The 15782-nt window shown below is 37.1% G+C and overlaps 1 protein-coding gene across 4 annotated transcripts in view; it reads left to right on the forward strand.

The window, feature by feature from the left end:
* DOCK4 (dedicator of cytokinesis 4) overlaps positions 1–15782 on the forward strand; it is a 484849-nt gene that overhangs the window by 384433 nt on the left and 84634 nt on the right. For all 4 annotated transcript variants that reach the window (XM_067042314.1, XM_059074580.2, XM_067042316.1 and 1 more), the window contains 2 exons: positions 4062–4160; positions 15384–15478. In XM_067042314.1, the coding sequence (XP_066898415.1) occupies positions 4062–4160; positions 15384–15478 (194 nt within the window). The remainder of the gene's footprint in view (positions 1–4061; positions 4161–15383; positions 15479–15782) is intronic.

Consider the following 15782-nt stretch of genomic DNA (forward strand, 5'->3'; position numbering starts at 1 on the left):
CATCTTTAATTGCTCTCATCAAGTTTTTGTAGCTTTTAGCAGATCTTACATATATTCTGTCATATATATCACTAAGTAGTTCATATTTTAATGGTATTATAAATTATATTATTTTAAATATCAATTTCTAATTGTTCATTTTCATTATGCAGAAAATTGATTTTTGTACACTGAACTTGTATTCTTAAACATTGATTAACTCGCTTAAGTAGTTCTAGTAGCTCACTGTAGATTCTGTAGCATTTCCTTTGTACACAATATGCTTTCTGTGAATAAAGACAGCTTTTTAAAAATTCCTTTCCAATCTGTATTTCTGTATTTCTTGTTCTTGCTTTATTGCACTTACTAGAACCTTCACTATAATGATGAGTAGAAGTGGTGAACTGTTTAAGTTTTGGGATGTCTGAAAAGTCTTTATTTTGTCTTTGTTTTTGAAAGAATTTTACTGGGTAACAAATTCTTGGTTGATAGCTGTTTTCTTTCAGTACTCTAAAGATGTTGCTTCACTGTTTTCTAGCTTGTATTGTTTCCAGTGAGAAATCTCTCATCCTTATCTTTTTCCTCTGGATATAATGTCTCTTTTTTTTCCTCTGACTGGTGTTAAGATTTTCTCTTTATTACTGGCTATCAGCAATTTTACTATGTTGTGCTTTGGTGTAATTTTTTCCATGCTTTGTTTGCTTAGGGTTTGTTGAAATTCTTTGATACATAGGTTTATGCTTTTCAAAGAATCTGAAATTTTTTCCCCTTATTTCATCAACTACTTTTTCTGACCCCTTCTCTTTGAGGTCTGCAATTACGTATATATTTTGCTACTTGAAGTTGTCCTAGAGTTCACTGTGCTTTTTTCTTCTCTTTTAGTTTTTTCTTTTTCTCTGTTTCATTTTGGAGGATATCTATTATGCTGTCTTCTTCTTTATTGTCGGTTGACTGGAAAAAAATGCACAACCTAAAAGTTGAGAATTATGTTTTATTCAGCGGACTTACTGAGGAGTATAGCCCCAGATGGCAGCCTCTCAGATAGTTCTGAGGGACTGTCCCAAAGAGGTAAGGGAGGAACCAGGATATATAGGAGTTTTTACTGAAAGAAAAAAAAAATGTAGTCGAACATCAAAAGATTATTGCTAATCACAAAGAACAGACATCTCAAGTAAATGATTTTAGTGCTTTTCTATATATAAGAAGATTCAAGAGTCTGGGCTTATTGAAATTATTCCTTTTATGTGCATCTTAACTATCTAGGACCAGTATCCTGTTTTCTCCATCCTGAATTCCCCTCAGGGTGCACCATCAGGGGTGGCTGTCGTAGATGATGACTCAGCAGCCTTGGTATACTGAAATGGCAGGTGACGTTCTTTGTCCACAGTCTAATCTGCCATTAGTCCCATTCAGTGAATTTTCATCTCATACATGACAATCTTCATCTCTAGAAGTTTATTTTGGTTCCTTTTGAAATCTTACATGCCTCTAATTAACATGTTCAGTCTTTCCTCAAGCTTCCTGAATATATTGAATACAGTAATAATAACTATTTTAATGTCCTTGACTGCTAATTCTATTATCTGTGTCATTTCTGGTCTGTTTCTATTGATTGATTATTTTCTCTTCTCATTTGTTTCATCATTTTTTCCTATTTCTGTGTAAGGCTAGCAATTTTTTATTGAATGCCAGACATTGTAAATTTTACCTTGTTGGGAGGTGAATTTTTTTTTTAATTCCAAAAAATATCTTTGACCTTTGCTGTGGAATGAAGATGGCAGTTTTTTGGGGACTGTTAGATTGTTTCAGGTCTTGCTTTTGAACTTTTTTAGGTAGGATCAAAGCAGCATTTATCCTAGGAGTAATTTTTCCCCACTACTGAGGAAAAGAGTACTTTTAGTACTCTAACTGATGCCCTGATGCCCTATTAATAGTGAGGATTTTTCAGTCTGGCTGGTGAGAATAAACACTATTCTCAGTCATATATGAGCATCAGTCATGTATGAGCTCCCAGTCCTTTCAGGTAGTTTCTTCCTAGCCTTGGGTTGTTTCTTCATACACATACACTAAAATATTCATGATTGTGCCCATAAATTTTCTATTTCTTGTGTTAAGTATCAAGGGTTCCTTTGTGCATTAACAAAGTAATATGTTGAACTTAGACGGTATTTCTGCTAGCCCATACTGGTTAGTTCTTAAGTATTTGCCCTAAAAAGTATGTAGGGATAATTACTTGTCATATCTGTGTGTTGCAGATGATTATCCACATGCAAGGAGCCAGCTTGCATCTCTGGTTACCCTGATATGGCCATTAAGTAGCATCCTCAGGCCTCCCATGGCCTTGGTGGGGATACGTTTGACTGTCCTGACTTAGCTGCCTCTCTTGGTAAATCCGACTACTCAGGGCTTTTAGTCTCAGATTTTACATGTGAGCCTATAATCTTTTTCCATGTAAACTCAAAGAAACCAATTCCCAATTAAACTGAATTTCTCTAAATCCACAGTCAATTACCACTGGTTACTTCTCCTGTTGTGCTTGTATTGTTTTAAATGTAACTAAAAGTAGATAAATTCTTTGCTGAGCAAAAAAGTTTGCATTGAAAACATATTTTAAGTTAGAAATGCATCAGGAAATGCAAGTGATAGCAATTGTATAAGTCTTCAAATCTATGGATGCTATATATTTTTTTTCTTTTTCATTATTAATTTTTAAGGTTTGGACTTTGTAGGAGTCAATCACATAACACCCAAGCACAAAAGGATCACAGTTAACTTAAATTGTTCTTAGACTTGTGATTGCCAAGGGGGAGGGGAGATGGAGGGGGGGTGGGTTGGGAGTTTGGGGTTAGCAGATGCAAACTAGTATATACAGGATGGATAAACAAGGTCCTACCGTATAGCACAGGGAACTATATTCAATATCCTATGATAAACCATAATGGAAAAGAATATGAAAAAGTGTTCTTAAAAGGAGATTGAAACCAACATTATGCAATGTATGGCTTTTTCGACACCCAACAAGTCAGCAGATGAGCACTCTGATGAGCTGGAGAAGGTCATTTGAATTCAAAAATGGAGCATGAAGGTACAGGAACAGCTTTGGAGTAGAAAACCCCAGGAATAACTACAGTTCTGCCAGTTTTTAGCTGTGTGACTTTGGGCAAGTCTTTTAGCCCACCAAACCTACATTTTACTTTCTTTAAATTAGCATTCCCTGTGCTATACAGCAGAAATTAACACAATGTTGTAAATCAACTATACTTCAATTTTTAAAAAAAGAAAAAAATTAGTATTATACCCCCTACCTTATAACACTGATATGAGGCTCAAACAGTATAATGAACGAAGACGTAGTAAATGCTTAATAAATGGTCAGGAGCCTCAGTACCTTATCTTCTTTAAGTGTGTGGAGTTACTTCCCTACTGAAAAGCTTCCACCCAAGTTAAAAAAAAAAATCCACTCAATTTTATTTTATTTTTTCATTATTTACTTATTTATTTATTTATTTTTGGCTGCACTGGGTCTTCGTTGCTGCGTGCGGGCTTTCTCTAGTTGTGGTGAGCGGGGGCTACTCTTTGTTGTGGTGCGCAGGCTTCTCATTGCGGTGGCTTCTCTTGTTGCAGAGCACGGGCTCTAGGCGCGTAGGCTCCGTAGTTGTGGCACACGGGCTTCAGTAGTTGTGGCACGCGGCTCAGTAGTTGTGGCTTGCAGGCTCTAGAGTGCAGGCTCAGTAGTTGTGGCACATGGGCTTAGTTGCTCCACGGCATGTGGGCTCTTCCTGGACCAGGGATTGAACCCATGTCCCCTGCATTGGCAGGCGGATTCTTAACCACTGTGCCACCAGGAAAGTCCCCACTCTAAATTTTAAAATGCATGTGTACCAAGTAAATGTGGTAATCATTACAGGGAGAAATTTGACTGTAATATTATGGTTAATTTATATTAAGACAACATCATAGGGTAAATTTGTATCATAGTGGGTTTTCTTTTCAAGTGTTCTATTTGAGATCAGTTGAAGGTAAGTTACTGATGTTCTTTTATGTACTTACTAAAAAACATGCTTCCTTTTTTTTTCAATTAGGGAGAGTTTGTTGCTTGTCTCCTGTCCCTGTTACGGCAAATGACAGATAGACATTATCAACAACTTCTTGATAGTTTCAATACGAAAGAAGAACTAAGGGTAAGTGACATTTCTTAAAGTGTCTAATATATCTTTTTAGTTTCTCTTGTTCTTATTCATCATCGTTCTGATGGGTTTTTGACAATTGCTTTACCTGATTCAATTAAATTCTGTTTTTTATCAGATTTATCCACAAATTTGCTCTTCTGTCTTGATTCTTTAAAATTTCTATACTCAAGCCAGGCAATTAATTCTTATTTTGGACAGCATATAGGATTTGAAATGCCTGCCATCAAATTCCAGTAACCTAGAAACAGAATAACAGAACTAATGAGACAAAAGCAAATAGACTGAGTCTAGTTAAGTGGACTTAGAAATATTGCCTTAATAGCAGATAAGGGAGTATGTATTATAGAAATATTGCCTTAATAGCAGATAAGGGAGTATGTATTACTATATTAGCTGATTTCATCCCTCTAAAAACACAGTGAGAAGTTCTGGCTACAACATTCTGACTAGGGAGGCAGAGCTGTATTTGACATTCTCTGTGGGCTTTGGTCTAATCAATATGCTGTGCTACTCTGACAGTGACATTAAATTGAAAATATTGATGCTGGTTTGTAAAAATCCAATCTTTGCTAAGATTTAGGTGACTTTAATGCTTCCTTCATGGTGTTCACTAAAATCTTAGAAACTGATTGTCCTCAGTCACAGGAATGACCTATCTTCTGTCTGTATTTACTTTTATTTCTCTTCCATTGCTTCAGTTTCTAGACAGCTTCATACATAAACCATCAAAATGGAAGGGTCACTTAACTGCTGGTGAAACCATACTCTTTCTCGGATGGGACTTGAACCCAGCCAAAACTCAGATTGGGACTCGAACCCACGGTCTGGGACTTGAACCCAAGTCACCTGCAGATTGGGACTTAAACGCACCATCTCTGACTTAGGAGGGGACTTGAACCCACTGTCTTTTTTTTTTTTTTTAACAACTTTATTGGAGTATAATTGCTTTACATTGTTGTGTTTGTTTCTGTTGTATAACAAAGTGAATCAGCTATACGTATACATATATCACTATATCCCCTCCCTCTTGCATCTCCCTCCCACCCTCCCTATCCCACCCCTCTAGGTGGTCACAAAGCACCGGGCTGATCTCCCTGTGCTATGTGACTGCTTCCCACTAGCTATCTATTTTACATTTGAACCCACTGTCTTTTAATTGAAACTACTCACTTGGTATCAGGACTTACTGAAGCTCTGGTTCTTTTGTCTCAGAAGAGAAAGAAGTCAGCATGAGGCAAAGCGATAGGGAAAGAGTGAGTTTATTAACATAGGATGCTTGTGAGAGATACAGGCAGACCAGCAAGGGAGCATGGCCCCAAGAACAAAGAGGGCTACACTTTTATAATCAAAGAAAAAGTGGGGAGGGGAGAAGATGACCTTCTTCCTCATTTTTGGGTAGATGTCAAGGCTTACATCATTAGTTCCTCCTTTGACCCTCTGTGGTCTAACCGGGACTGTCATGGCGCTATTTAAATCATATGTGTATTAGCAAAAGGGTATTAACATATACTTATATATGGTAGTTCATCTCAGATTTTGGTATAATGTTCCCCTTCACCTGGTTTCTTTCCCCTTTCACCTATATTCCTGTCTTGGCTACATGCAGAATGCTACTCTTCAAGGACCATTAATTCCCTGACTTCGTGTAACATGATTCAGATCTCATATCTACTGTCTTGTGTTTTAACTGTCAGGACTTGTGGCTTGAGTGTGCCTGGCCCTTGAATGCACCTGCTCTTCCTAAAAGGTAGTATAGATTGTTGCTAGGTTACTGGATTATTTTGTTGAGTGGTCATTAGTTTACAACAGTCTCCCAGACTTCCTTAAAATTCCCTTCCCTAGTGGGATTGCTAAACAAACTATTTAATTATCCTACTCTATCCCTATCACTTGGGGATGGAGAATTATAAGACAATGGTTATAGTCACAGTGTAACCCGTTTGCATGATTACAAGCCTTCATAGTGCCTTAGAGGAAGATGTCTAGATTTTTATCAATATAGATAATGCATAGGGATCACTTATCTTTGACTTTTAATTGTTGTATCATCTCAGAAGAATCTTTCAGTTACCTTGGATCAGTTGATAAGCTGAGTCATATGAAACAAAGAATAGGTTTGGGCAGATGTAATCTATCTGACAATTGATTAGCATATGCCCAGGCCTGAAAATATCATGTTTTTCATGCTTATATTTAATCTTGAGTTTAGAATTAAAAATGGATAAAGATCTTAGAACTTACCCACTTACATACAGAAACCCATATGGTTAAAATGGAAAATAATTGTGCAGTTATTAATTTTCATCACAAGTTGAATATTTAACACAGCTGAGGAACCAGTAGGTTTTACTCAAGAAGTCTATGACTTCATATTTCAAAATTTCACATAGGAAAAATTACATATTTTCACAGGGCCTGAGAATGAGAAAAAAATAGTAGAAAAGCATACGTTGAAAAACATGATTTGTTTAATCTAGGTATTGAGTTTTATGCTTTAATAGTCACATTAACAATAATAAAGCAAATGAAAGTAATGAATAAAGTGTTTTATGTGGCTTTCGCTCATTTCAGTCAGCCACACACCTTTTCAAGGGGCACATGTTTCCCACTGCAAAATAGCCGGACCTAAAAAAAATAAGAAAAAAACCTGGGCCTTCAGGCCAAGGAAATTTTTTTAACAGTATTAATTACTCTATCTGTCCTTCAGATTGAGCAATTCCGACGTACCAAGTGCTACCAACATTATTATGTAACCAGAAACAAAAAGGCCGGTTCCTGTAGGGGGAAGAGTCAAACTGGTAATGGGCAGTAACATAGGCAAATGAGAGTGGTGAAGACACAGAGTAAGCACACAGTGCTTTGGAGCATCTAGGAATTGCTGCCAGCCCCAACTCAAGGCTAGAGGAAAACTCCCCAAGGGAGGTCTCAGCTGAGAGCTGGGTGAGAGTGTGCTGTCCATCTTTGGCTGAGACATTCAGATCTCTCACCTAAAACATTACCTGAATATCCTAACTGACATACTACAGCTACCATTCCACCTTTATAACAGTTATTAGAATCTGGAATATTTTTGTTTATTTGTTTATGTGTATCCCCAACTCCTAGCTACTAGGTTATAAACTTCTTGATGTCTGAAACGACGGCTGGTTCACTGCTGTATCCTCAGATCCCAGAACTTGCCTAGCATGCTGTAGGCGTTCAGGCAACAATTGTAGATTGATAGACCGACTGTACAGTGTGAGGAAGAGAGATGTAAGACATAAGGCTCTGTGAATGTGCATAGACTTTATCTTGAGGACATTGGAAAATTATGGAGTGTTTTAAGAAGGGACAGACATGATCACATTTGTGTTAAGAAAGACCTATCTGGTTGCACTATTGAATTATTGAATGTTTGGTGCACTTGAACATTTTCAGTGCATTGGTGAGGGTGGAAGCCAAGATGTCATGGACTGAGGAATTTTTTAAAAAAAGAAAGAAAAAGATATAGTGGATGTAGACAGTGTTTCAAGAAGAGGAGCATAAGGTGTCTACTGAAGGAGAACTTGGGATGTCAGAGGAGTATTTATAATGGAGGAGACTTAAACATATTTAAATAAAAATGATCAGAGCTGGTGGAGAGGGAGACATTGAAGATAAAAGAGGTCCTAACTCACAGGGGGAGGTGAGTTGACTGGGAGGAAGGACATCTTCCCCAGTGTAAGAATGGAAGGGGGATAACTGGAGTGAAGGCAAACTGGAGGGCATTTATTTTACTAAAGGTTAATTAGTCAGCTGGTTTTAATCTGTATTTTTAAAGTTCAGATACCACCTTTTAACAAGTAAAGTTTTCCTGTTCTCAATTTTCTTCAAAGTCAAGTATCCATATTTATGCTACTGAAATCTATGTTACAAGGTTTTCCAAAGATGATAGCACTGGTCTCTAGTCCCTTGTCTGAAGTCCTTCTACCAAAGGTATTTCAGAAATCAGAATTTTTGAGATTTCAGAAAGATAATATGGCACATATACTGTACAGTATCATATAGCACCTCCAGTAGAATTGGGGGTAGCAACTACAGCTGACCCTTGAACCATGTGTAGTTGAAAATCCACATATAGCCTAGCGTCAGTCCTCTGTACATGTGGTTCCTCCCTATCCATGTTTCCTCCACATCCATGGCTCTGCATCCATGGATTCAACCAACTGCAGATCATGTAGTACTGTAGTATTTACTACTGAAAAAAATCTTCGTATAAGTGAACCTGCACAGTGCAAACCCATGTTGTCCAAGGGTCAACTGTATAATCAAACATCTCAGTATTTCTGCAGCTAAATAAAATATTTGCTCTAGGTGGGATAAATAAAAACTATGAGTAGTTTGGGTGAGGTTTTGCTGCCATATGGATTATAAAACCAAAAATCTTAGAGGACTGTGGGATTTGGGTATTGTGGTAAAGGAACTGACGACCTCAAACAGCAAACATTTATATAGAACTTAGTACATGTAAGGCACTGTTCTAAGAGGCTGATTAATATTAACTCATTAAATCCTGAAAAGAACCCCATGAGATAAGCACTATTATTATTTTATTGTATCAGTTGCTTGACTCAGTAAACATTTGTTGAGCACCTTGGCTAGATGTTGGGAATATCAAGACTAATAAAATGATCTCTGTTAATGCCTTAATGTTATTGGGGCATCTAAATCGTAAGCTGTAAATGAGTGTGATATGTATAAGCAACAACAGTGATAATGGCTAACAGTTATGTAGTACCTCCTCAGCCCCACTCCCTCAGCCATGAAGCAGATGCAGCGCTAAACTCTTCTTGCAGCATCTCATTTCACTACCCCCTGCGATGAAGATTGATGCTATCATCATTCCCAAGTAATTGTGAGGGCTAGGAATATTCTATTAACGTCTCAGTTCTTTGCTCAGGCAGCTAAACCCAGCTTTTGCCTAAACATTAATAAACTTTCCTAAACGAAAATCTTTGCTATCAAATTGTATAACATTTCCTTCGTCAGCTCTTTAAAAGTAATGAGGTAGTTCTAGTCATGAAGTGAGGACATCTAATGAGGCTAAATTGACAGAGGGAGAGTTTGGGATTTGGGGGGGGATTTTTTTGTATCTACATTTAGGTTAGAAATTGAGTAAATAAGGAAATGATCAGTAAGGAAAGGTACAACTTAATAGAGTGATATTAATGAAAAATGGTAACTGTTATTGGGATTAGACACTAAAAATCCCACATAACCCTATTGGTTTAAAGTAATAAAGCATATGTCCTCTTTTCCTCCACACACATGATTCTGTTCCCCAGATATAGTTGCTGTTAACACATAGGGGCATATCCTCATAGACTATTTTCTATGCTGTATCCACACGCACATTTTTTAATGGAATCATGCTGTTCATACTGGTTGCACGTCTTTTCACACAATAATATACCATGGACATTATAGAGCCCAGTACATTATTCATTCTTCTGAATCTCATTATTTGATGATCCATAATTTAATTATTTCCCTTTTAATGGGCATTCAGGATGTTTCTGATTTTTGCCATTAGAAAGGATCCTGTGGTGTACATCTTGATACATATATCTCTATGGATTTGTGCCCTTGTTGCTGTAGAATGAATTTCTGGAAGTAGAACTGTTGGATCATGGGATATATACATTGTAAGATTAACTGACTGATAAATTATATATTGAGATTTTCAAATTAATCTTTTTTTGATTGTTCTTTATTCCTAGCATCGCTGCTTTTTTTTCTCTTCTTATCAATTCAAAGAGAAATTTGGCCTAGCATTTCCCCATGGGTTTCTGAATCAAAATGAAGGTTGAAAGTCTGTAATTCTCAAGTATCTGCTAAGCCTAGTGCAGTTTTAACTTCATTCTTGCTTGGAGAACCTGGGTGTCTCCAGGGTTACTGTTGGAGTGGCTTCCAGCATCGTGAACAGTAGGCCATTTCTTCTTCTTCGTCCTCAAGTACTTGTGAGCCACAGCATCACCTGAAGTGTGTAGGAACGCGGACCTGAGCGCTGGTCCTCTGCATTGTTTCCTTCCTTCTCTAGAACATGCCATTATTTTAGAAATGAACAAAAGCAAAAACTAAGCAGTGATTAGGGTTTTTTTTTTCCCTTCTTCTGTAGTCAGTAATGTTTTATTATATACCTCCCTTCTACTGGGGCCATATCCCTGGCATTTTATGTATATAGAGAGCAGTAAGACTCCTGTTTTTTGTTGATTGTGACTTTTCATACAGAAATGTGGAGATATTGCTCTAAGCCTGACAGTGTACATGTTCTGGAAGTTATGTACAGCATTATTATTACCTTTCATTGTCTCCCTTATACTGGCCTACTAGCTTTCAACAATCATATCTGATCAAGTCTCAAGCCAACTTTAAAACTCTGAGGACTTTACATTAACTGCAGGACAAAGTCCAGTCTTTTCCTCAAGTCTTCCTTATCTTCAGTCTACCTTCCATCCTTGTTGTCCTCCATCCCTTTCCAAATACCTTTCATTCCAGTCACTTAAGATTACTAGGATTACTTGTATATTCCTAACAAACCATATAAATAATTTTTAATTCCTCTGGATCTTTTTTTTTTTTTTTTTTGTCTACCTGATATGCCTATTCCACCACACCTCACTTCCATTGCCTAATTTGTACCCCGTTAATCCCTTCCCTGATTTCAGCTCCTGCTGTAAAATCCGACACAGGTATCACTTTTTTTAAATGAAGCCTTCATAGACTACAGTCCCCCTCTATGACAGCATGTGCAACAATGCATGTTATTATTTGTTGTTTCCTTGTATTCTTGGTGATTATGGGCTCTCTGAGAGTAGGGGCTCTGTCTTTGTATCCAAAGCACAGAGCCTGGAACATTAAAGCTTTGTTGAATGAATCAACCCTCATAATAAATGTCTGCCTGCTTCAGAAGCCATCTTTTTCCATACAGTTATTTCAACTTATAGTCTTTATTTTATTACAGAAATATAGTTCTATAGTTCTTGAGGATTGAGGACCATTTGAGAGTTATTTTTGCATGATGTACTTAAATAGTCAATTTTAAGGATATTAGTTTCAATGTGATAATGATTATTAACACTCTTTAATTGAATTCAGACCTTGCATCAAGGGTCTTACACATTTGAAATTGGTGGCAAAATTTTAAAATAAGATTGACTATAGTCTAAATCATAAGTAAAGGAAATGTGTATCTAGAAGGCTCTGTCCCATTCATTGCTCTTGACATAAGGAGACAGTGTCCCGGGCTGTCTACGTACCTCATGATGCTTTTTTTCCCCAAATCTCTTAACTCAAGTTTCATGATCTCAGAAGGCCTCCTTCTGTGCCTCCCCAGTTCTGTTTCATACACCTGATTTCTATCTGTGCTATTCTGATACTATAGTACATGTAAACACAAAACAATGTGTTATCTATTGTAGTCAGAAAATCTTTGTAAAATCGGAATTTGATCCTCTTACATGTCTGCTTAAAGCCCCTCAGTGTCTCCACATCGCCCTCAGGATAAATTTCCAAACTGCTTACCAGGGAAAAGGTATGAGATTTATTTACCTTGTGTTTATTTATTTACCTTTGATTGGTCCCTATTTATCATTATCTTTCTATTTATCTATCCATCTTTAAAAAAATTTTTTTTTTCATTTTTGGCATGCCACAAGGCATGTGGGATCTTAGTACCCCACCCAGGAATCGAACCCACGCCCCCTGCATTGGAATGCGTGAGTCTTAACCACTGGACGGCCAGGGAAGTCCCTATCCATCTTTGACCTACCAGCCCCATTTCTTGCCACTCCCCTTTGCAGCCCGGGCAACCTCTGTCTTGAGTCTGAGACTTGGAGGTGCCCTTCCCTCTGTGTGGAATACCTGTTCCTCAGATTTATCCTAGTTTGTACCATGTGCGTAAATAAATTAGCATTCATCTTTCCCACAAAACTCTGAGCAAAGGTCACATTCAACTAACTTAACTCTGGTGTGGCATGTTGCAGGCACTCCATAAATATTATTGCATGAATAAATGAAAGAGTATATTTTACCCCACTAGGTGTCCCCAGCATCTTACACAGTGCCCGGCACATATTAAAGGACCCAATATTTATGAATGAATAAATGTTAATGGTAATGTAACATCATAACAACTGCTCCGGCTTTCTTTTCTATTTGAATGTGAGACTTTTTATTGTTTTTGAAGGTTTTCACGTGAACGTTCTTACTTGAACCTCTTACACTGCAGAAAAAGTGTTTCTGTAAAGTAACACCTCCCTGTTTGTTTTTTTTTTTATTTTGAACCCTTATTTGAATTACCGGGAATACAGTTAAGTAACCATGTTGTGCTATTTAAAGTAAACAAACAGAAAAGAAACTGCTCCCAGGTGGCCAATTTTGAAATGATGGCATATGAAACACTTATTTCGGTGTGCTGTCCAGACAGGAGTATTATTACAGCAGTGTTCTTTTTCTAGATTATAAAAAGAATCTGTCATTTAGTTATCGTTATGTGTGCAAAATAATTTCACATATCTATGCAGAAGTTCTTGTTTAGTGAAATAATCAGAGCTGAAAAGTACTCAGAACAGACAAGGAAATACCATTGTATTGGGGGAGGGAAGGCAGGGGGTGCTGAATCTAGCATTCATGTCTTAGTGCTTTAAAACATTGGAACTGAGTTTGAAGTGTAACCTGTCGTGTGGCAGCTGACAAAAAATACTTGCTGAACTAAATTACATGTAAATACCACACTGGAAGGTGTTTGTGTTACCATCTGCTAAAACATTAGCCTACAGTTGAGAAATAAGAAACATGTTTGCATACTGTATGAATAGATATGTGATCAGATTAATTATTTTTAATCTTCTCTAACTACAAGGGACCTTAAAGCCCCCACATTATAAAGCCTCAGAGCTCAGTTCCAGAGAGGTTAAATAAGTTACCAAGGTCATTGAGCCAGTTAATGACAGAGGCAGGATTAAAGTCTAGATTTCCTGATTCTCAGTATAATGTTCTTTTATTTTCATTGTAAGGTTTCTACAAATGAATGTCTTTGGTTCTGTAAAGGTAGATGAAGCTTAGAAAGCTACTTGAGACACTGAAAAGTTTTCTTCAGGGAAATAAAGGTTGATGTCAATACATAAGCACTGGCACAAGGTCCCATGCTGGCAAGCCTTTTATTATATTTTGTGAGATAAATGGGAATAGGAAAATGAGATGGTTCAGAAACAGGTTGTCTGTCTCCAATCCTATACCTGGAATAACGTCACCTTTGTCCCCTGCACTACAAAAGAATGATCCAAGTTGCTAGCCCAGAAGATAGATATCTTGCCTCCTGCCACCAGTTTTTCAGCCAATTTTTTTCTCTGTGCAATGGACATCACACTCTCCTATTTCCCACCACGAAGTGTGCTGCCTCCAATTTCCAATTCCATTAAAAGATTGGAGGAGAAAAGATGAAACATCAGTATTTTAGAATTTATTTAAACTATTCCTAAGTACTTGTAGACTGTGAAAAAACAAGCGACTCACCACCTTCATGATTTTTTCTTTAATATCTATCTAAGCAAATGCAACAAGACAGGAAACTAAAGTGAGCTGTAACACTTTGAAAGGTAAATGCAAATATTTTTCTCAGGGATTATATGTGTTCATGTCTGGGAAACTCAAAAGAATCATCCGGAAAACCTTTTGGAATAAGTTTTAGAAATGCATTAAAAAGGGCTTCTCACAGTTTTAGTGTACTAATGACCTCCTATCCCAAGGGAGGGCTAGAATGGGAGGTGTTTCCCAAAATTATCTGACCTGTAGTAGAATACATTTGGGAAACTGGTGATTCTGACAACACAGGGAGGATCTGACTGGCCGTTTAAAGAAAGATGACCTATTGGGCATGTTTCCACATGGCACATACTACACATCAACGTATATGTGCTGAAGCCAAAGAAGCTAAAATAAATTCTTGTCAAAATATTTATGAGTTTGATCAAAGCTGTTAGAATATGTAAACACACACACACAGCTCCCACATGTTTCTTAGTTTTCTAGATTTTATCTTTCTGTCTTCTAATGGTATGAGTGACAATCATAATCTTATATCCAAGCAGTTTACGTGTTTAACATAATGTGTTGTTGGGTTTGATAAATAAAACTCTTGTGTTTGGGGTGTTTTTTCTAAGCAAAACCATACTGTTGCCTTCAATCAGATTTTTAAATATATTTTCCTAGCAGTACTTAAGTTACAAAAAAATTTTAAGTTTTCTAGTTAATAAATGTAAATGATAGCTAGATTGAGCCAATCTCTTTTTGAGTAGGGCAAGCTCCATTTTATTCATTACCTGTGGTGTGTTATCTTCTTGATTCCTTGTTAAGTATAATGTGCTCCAGCACTTTGAGCCTATCTCTTGTAACGTTTTAAGAAATGATATTTCCATGCCTGACAATAGCTTCTTGTCAAGAGTGTTTCCAGGTGATCAGTTTAAAGATAACATCTCCATAAATACCTCTCCCCCTGGTATGGCATCTCTGTGAAGAAAACCTTGACACTCTCTTAGCTTCTAAGGACTTGTCACTGGGCTCAGCTTAGCGCACATTCGTTATTTCTATTTATTTTGCACAGGACCCTCAGATTCTATAAACCTGCATGCATCCCATTAATACTGCATCTTCAGAATGCCCTCTAAAAAACATGGGATTTTTGCTTAAGGTGCTTTTTAATGAACATAAAATCATCTTAAGCAAAAAATTTCTAAATTTTGACACCCACTTAAAGGAAAGCAAAATCGAACCAGGACCATTTACAGTTCTCTTGAGTTGAAAAGTTCTTAAGTTTAGGACACTGTAATAGAAGAAAGAAAATATATTTCCCTGCTAATCTTCTGTTAACTAGTTTTCCATTTTATTTATAAAACCTAAATTTTTGGAGCTTGTTAAGAAAAACCAAAAGTCATTTCCACTATGCATGAGAAAGAGAAGGAAAAAGGAACATTTGGGAAGGGTAGCAAACCAGCTGGGTACTAAGAATGGGAAGGGTAATGATTCCCTCTCCTGGGTAAACTATTGAAGTAGGGCTCCCTTCTCTGTAATTGCTTTGGAAATGGTAACAACAGCAGTGTGTGTGTGTGTGTGTGTGTGTGTGTGTGTGTGTGTGTGTGTGTGTGTGTTGGCAATTATAAAAACTCAGTAAAATTGTGTCTTTCCTCCTTATCCAAGGATTTCCTGCTGCAGATATTTACCGTGTTCCGAATATTGATACGCCCAGAGATGTTTCCAAAGGACTGGACTGTCATGCGCTTGGTGGCTAACAAGTAAGACATTTACATTGATAATAATTGCAGCTCATTGCATAGGGGGAGAGGAGACTGCGAAACAGTCTTTTCACTTTGATCTCAAGTTTGAAACCTCCAAATCCTGGAGTTCTTTTTCTTTGCCTCTGAATTAATTTCTCACTCGTTTTGGGGGGGTTTTTTGCGTGTTTATTTTTTTTTTTTAATGATTACTATTTGTTTTAAATAGGTAATATATTAACATAGTTCAAAATCAAGCAATATAACAGAGTATGCCTTGAGAAGTCCCCCTCCCATTACCTTATTTATCACCTACCCCCAGCCT

Source organism: Kogia breviceps, chromosome 9 (genome assembly GCF_026419965.1).
Source record: "Kogia breviceps isolate mKogBre1 chromosome 9, mKogBre1 haplotype 1, whole genome shotgun sequence".
NCBI classification, from domain to species: Eukaryota; Metazoa; Chordata; class Mammalia; order Artiodactyla; family Physeteridae; genus Kogia; species Kogia breviceps.